Genomic DNA, 5,000 nt, shown 5'->3' on the forward strand with positions numbered 1-5,000 from the left:
CCAGGGCTACCAACCTCCCGGACTCCTCAGTCCCTTCCCCGCAACCACCAGGGCTACCAACCTCCCGGACTCCTCAGTCCCTTCCCCGCAACCACCAGGGCTACCAACCTCCCGGACTCCTCAGTCCCTTCCCCGCAACCACCAGGGCTACCAACCTCCCGGACTCCTCAGTCCCTTCCCCGCAACTACTAGGGCTACCAACCTCCCGGACTCCTCAGTCCCTTCCCCGCAACCACCAGGGCTACCAACCTCCCGGACTCCTCAGTCCCTTCCCCGCAACCCCTAGGGCTACCAACCTCCCGGACCCCTCCCCAGTCCCTTCCCCCGCAACCACCAGGGCTGGCTACCAACCTCCCGGGACTCCTCAGTCCCTTCCCCCGGGCAACCACCAGGGCTACCAACCTCCCGGACTCCTCGGTCAACCTTCCCCCGCAACTACCAGGGCTACCCCTCCTCGGACTCCTCAGTCCCATACCCCCGCAACCACCAGGGCTACCAACCTCCCGGACTCCTCCAGTCCCTTCCCCGGGCAACCACCAGGGCTACCAACCCTCCCGGACTCCTCAGTCCCTTCCCCCACCAATCACCAGGGCTACCAACCTCCTCCCGACTCCTGTGTCCCTTCCCCCGCAACTCACCAGGGCTACCAACCTCCCGGACTCCTCAGTCCCTTCCCCTGCAACCACCAGGGCCTGACCAACCTCCCGGACTCCTCCAGTCCCTTCCCCGCAACCACCAGGGCTACCAAACTTCCCGGACTCCTCAGTCCCTTCCCCGCAACCACCAGGGGCCTACCAACCTCCCGGACTTCCTCAGTCCCTTCCCCGCAACCACTCAGGGCTACCACCAGCCCTCCCGGACTTCCTCAGTCCCTTCCCGCAACCACCAGGGCTACCAACCTCCCGGACTTCCTCAGTCCCTTCCCCACCCAACCACCAGGGCTACCAACCTCCCGGACCTCCTCGGTCCCTTCCCCGCAACTACCAGGGCTACCAACCCCTCCCGATCTCCTCAGTCCCTTCCCCGCAAAACTACCAGGGCTACCAACCTCCCGGACTCCTCAGTCCCTTCCCCGCAACTACTAGGGCTACCAACCTCCCGGACTCCTCAGTCCCTTCCCCGCAACCACCAGGGCTACCAACCTCCCGGACTCCTCAGTCCCTTCCCCGCAACTACCAGGGCTACCAACCTCCCGGACTCCTCAGTCCCTTCCCCGCAACCACCAGGGCTACCAACCTCCCGGACTCCTCAGTCCCTTCCCCGCTGTCCCTGGGGCTACCAACCTCCCGGACTCCTGGTCAACCTTCCCCCGCAACTACTAGGGCTACCACCCTCCCGGACTCCTCCAAGTCCCTTCCCCGCAACCCACCAGGGCTACCAACCTCCCGGGACTCCTCAGTCCCTTCCCCGCAACTACTAGGGGCTGGGCCTCAACCTCCCGGACTCCTCAGTCCCTTCCTCGCAACTACCAGGGCTACCAACCTCCCGGACTCCTCAGTCCCTTCCCCGCAACCACCAGGGCTACCAACCTCCCGGACTCCTCAGTCCCTTCCCCGCAACCACCAGGGCTACCAACCTCCCGGACTCCTCAGTCCCTTCCCCGCAACCACCAGGGCTACCAACCTCCCGGACTCCTCAGTCCCTTCCCCGCAACCACCAGGGCTACCAACCTCCCGGACTTTTCTGGCTGCCATCCACTGTACCCCAAAAAGTTGAGTTAGCGCTTCACGACACGAATGTGAATTGAAATAAATCTCTCGCTTATCTCTTGCATGCAGATTAACTGTACCTGGCCGCGGATGCTACTAATTGTAATTGATATATTGTTGATACATTGCATTACTCTTGATTGCAAACGTTGCTGTAGCTTTGTCGAGAGCGATGTTATATTTGTGGAAATGAGTTGTAAATGGTAAGGCGGAAGGTTGAATAAAATAGAATAGGAAAAGAAGAAGTGAAAGAAGAGGAAGGAAAACAGAGAGAAAAATTATCAGATATAAGAAATGGTTACAAAAAGGATGAAATAAATCAATACATTTCAAGGCAATGGAAGAGGGGAAAAAAGAGAGTAAAAAGTGGAAAAAACAACAACAACAAAAGACAAAGAATTCAAAATAAACGAGATGACCGAAGAAAATACATACAGAAAAGGAGAAAAAAAACACGTAGCGAAAGAACAAGAAAAAGGAAAAACGCGATCATTAAGAAGAAAGAAATAAAAATAAAATGAAAGACCAATAAAAAGAAAAAGAGAAAGAAAGAAGAGAGAAGGACACCTCCCAACGACGAAGCTGGCGACGACGACGAAGCCGAAGCCGAAGACACCGAAGATCGCTGCAATAACGGCCGACGCTCCCGGAAGTTCTCTCATCAATAACATGTTGCAAATACTAATAGCGATCGCGAGGGGAAAGGATGGGAGGAGAAGGGAAGGAGGAGGGGAGGAGGAGGGGAGGGGAAAGGGGAAGAGAAAGGGAAATGGAAGGGAAAGGGGAAAAGGGAGGGAAGGGAAGGAGGAGGGGAGGGGAAAGGGGAAGAGAGAAATGGAAATGGGAAGGGAAGGGGGAAAAGGGGGGGAAAGGGGAGGAGAAGGGAAGGGAGGAGGGAGAGGGAAAATGGGAAAGAAGAAAGGGGAAATGGAAGGGAAGGGGGAAAAGGGAGGGAAGGGGGAAGGAGGTAAGGAAGGAAGAGGAGAGGGGAAAGGGGAAGAGAAAGGGAAATGGAAGGGAAAGGGGAAGAGAGAAGGAAATGGAAGGGAAAGGGAAAAGGGATGGAAGGGGGGAGGAGAAGGGGAAGGAGGAGGGAGGGGAAAGGGGGAAGAGGAAAAGGAAATGGAAGGGGAAGGGGGAAAAGGGAGGGAAGGGGAGGAGAAGGGGAAGGAGGAGGGGGGGGGAAAGGGGAAGAGAAAGGGAAATGGAAGGGAAAGGGGGAAGGAAGTGGAGGAAGAAGGGGAGGAAGGAGGAGGAGGGGAAAGGGGAAGAGAAAGTGAGAAAATAGGAAGGAAGGGTGGAAAAGGAAAGGGAGGGAAGGGGAGGAGAAGGGAAGGAGGAGGGGAGGGGATGGGATGGGGAGGAGGGAGGGAGGGAGAGGGAGGGAGGAGGGAGGGGAAGGAAGGAAGGAGGAAGGAAGGGAAAGGAAGGGAAGGGGGAAAGGAAGGGAAGGGAAGGGGAAGGGAAGGGAAAGGGAATGGGATGGGGATGGGAAGGGAAGGGAAGGGAAAAAGAAAGGAAGAGAGAAAGGGAAGGAAAAGAAAAGGAAAGGGATGGGAAGATAAAGGGAAATGCATAGGGAAAGGAAATGGAAAGGGAGGGAGAATGAGGAAGGGATGAAAAGGAAGGGAAAGAGAAAAGGAAAAGAATGGAAGGGAGAGAGAGAGAGTGGAAGGGAAGGAAGAAAATAAGGAAGCGAAAGTCTCCGAGTGGAATGGATGGGAGGAGGAGGGAAGGGATGGGAAGGGAAGCAGGAAAGGTAGGGGAGTGGAGGGATAGGGGAAGTTGGAAGAGGAGCGAAAGGTGAGAAGGGAATGGAGAGAGGAAGGGATGCGGTGCGAAGGGAAGTTAGGGAGGGGAACATTTGGCATGAGAAGGGAGGGAAGGAAGGAGAAGGGAAGAGGAGGAAAGGCAAGGCCAGGAAATGGAAGGCAAGAGAAATAAAGGAAATGAAAGGGAGGAATGCAAGGAAATGTAAAGAGAAAGAGGGACACGAAAGAATAAAAAGGCGAAAGAAAAAGGGAAATGAAAATAGAAGGAAAGGAGAGAGATGGCGGAAAAGGAAATGGAAAACAGCGGAAAGAAGGGAGAGGATGGAAAGAAAAGCGATAGGATAACGTGGAAGAGAAAACAAAAAACATGAAAGGAATATATGAAAAGGGAAGGACTGGCAAACGGAAGGATAGGAGATAAAAAATAAAATGAGAACACGAAAAAAGAAAATAATTCAGCCGAAAAGAAAGAAAGGAGACGGAATGGAGGAGACACAAAATATGGAAAGGAAAGAGGGAAGATATGGAGAAGGAAGTGAGGGAAGAGAAAAAAGAAGGCAAGGGGAAGAGAGGCTTTAAGAAAGGGAAGGGTGAGAAACAGGCGGCAAGTGAGGGGAAGGAAAAGCAGAGAAGATAAGGAAAAGTATTAGAGACTCTCTCTCTCCTTCCCTCTCTCTTTTTCTCCCCCTCTCTCTCTCTTTCTCTCCCTCCCCCTCTCTCTCTCCCTCCTTCTCTCTTTCTCTCCCCCCTCTCTCTCTTCCTTCCTCCTCTCTCTCTATGCATCTTTCCTCAACCACTAATCCTCCTTTCTCAAATGCTCTCCTTTACTCTCTCCGCCTCTCTCTCTCTCTCTCTCTCTCTCTCTCTCTCTCTCTCTCTCTCTGTTTCTCTCTCTCTCTGTGTTTCTCTCTCTCTCTCCCCGCTCCCTCTTCGCCTCCCTCTTACACAAGCGCGACCAACCCGCCAAAGAAGCTCGCATGATTCCACGAAGGCTTCCAGAAGGATTTCCCTAAAATGGATCCAGGTTTCGGCCATCATCGCTAATCCTGTTTATGATATAATAATCTCCTATATTAATGGCTCTCCCCCCGGTGATCAAAGGGATTAACGAAGTTCTGTCAACAAGAAGGGAGTCAACGTGTAAACAAGGTGCTGTCCCTCAGAAGAACCCGATCCGCTCATACTAATCGGAATATTATTAAAGCCGAGCTTAGTCCCAGCAACGTCGGCCCTACGCGGAGGACGAAGGAAAATTCTGGCCTTTGATGCTCTCTTAGAAACTATGGCTTGGCGAGTGTAATCCTGTTGTGAGGAGGTTCGTGTATTTATTTATTCATCAGTGTCTTTATTTCTATCTTATCTATTTATCTGTTGAAGAGGCAGATCAGTAGCGAATCCGGTGACGTCAAGGATTCGCAGACGTGGCGGACGAGGCTGATCTGTTCCTCCCGTTCATCGTCATCGTCATCGTCGTCGTCATCGTCATCGTCATCGTCGTCGTCATCGTCATCGTCATCGT

General features: G+C 53.4%; 1 protein-coding gene across 1 annotated transcript in view; it reads left to right on the forward strand.

The window, feature by feature from the left end:
* LOC138866141 (nascent polypeptide-associated complex subunit alpha, muscle-specific form-like) overlaps nucleotides 1-1,721 on the forward strand; it is a 9,786-nt gene extending 8,065 nt beyond the window's left edge. The window contains exons 7-10 of the mRNA XM_070138060.1: nucleotides 1-40; nucleotides 393-1,074; nucleotides 1,206-1,497; nucleotides 1,614-1,721. The exon at nucleotides 1-40 is cut by the window's left edge and continues 645 nt beyond it. Coding sequence (XP_069994161.1) covers nucleotides 1-40; nucleotides 393-1,074; nucleotides 1,206-1,497; nucleotides 1,614-1,721 — 1,122 coding nt within the window. The remainder of the gene's footprint in view (nucleotides 41-392; nucleotides 1,075-1,205; nucleotides 1,498-1,613) is intronic.
* The last annotated feature ends 3,279 nt before the right edge of the window (nucleotides 1,722-5,000 follow it).

Source organism: Penaeus vannamei, chromosome 24, assembly GCF_042767895.1.
Source record: "Penaeus vannamei isolate JL-2024 chromosome 24, ASM4276789v1, whole genome shotgun sequence".
In the NCBI taxonomy this organism is placed as follows: Eukaryota; Metazoa; Arthropoda; class Malacostraca; order Decapoda; family Penaeidae; genus Penaeus; species Penaeus vannamei.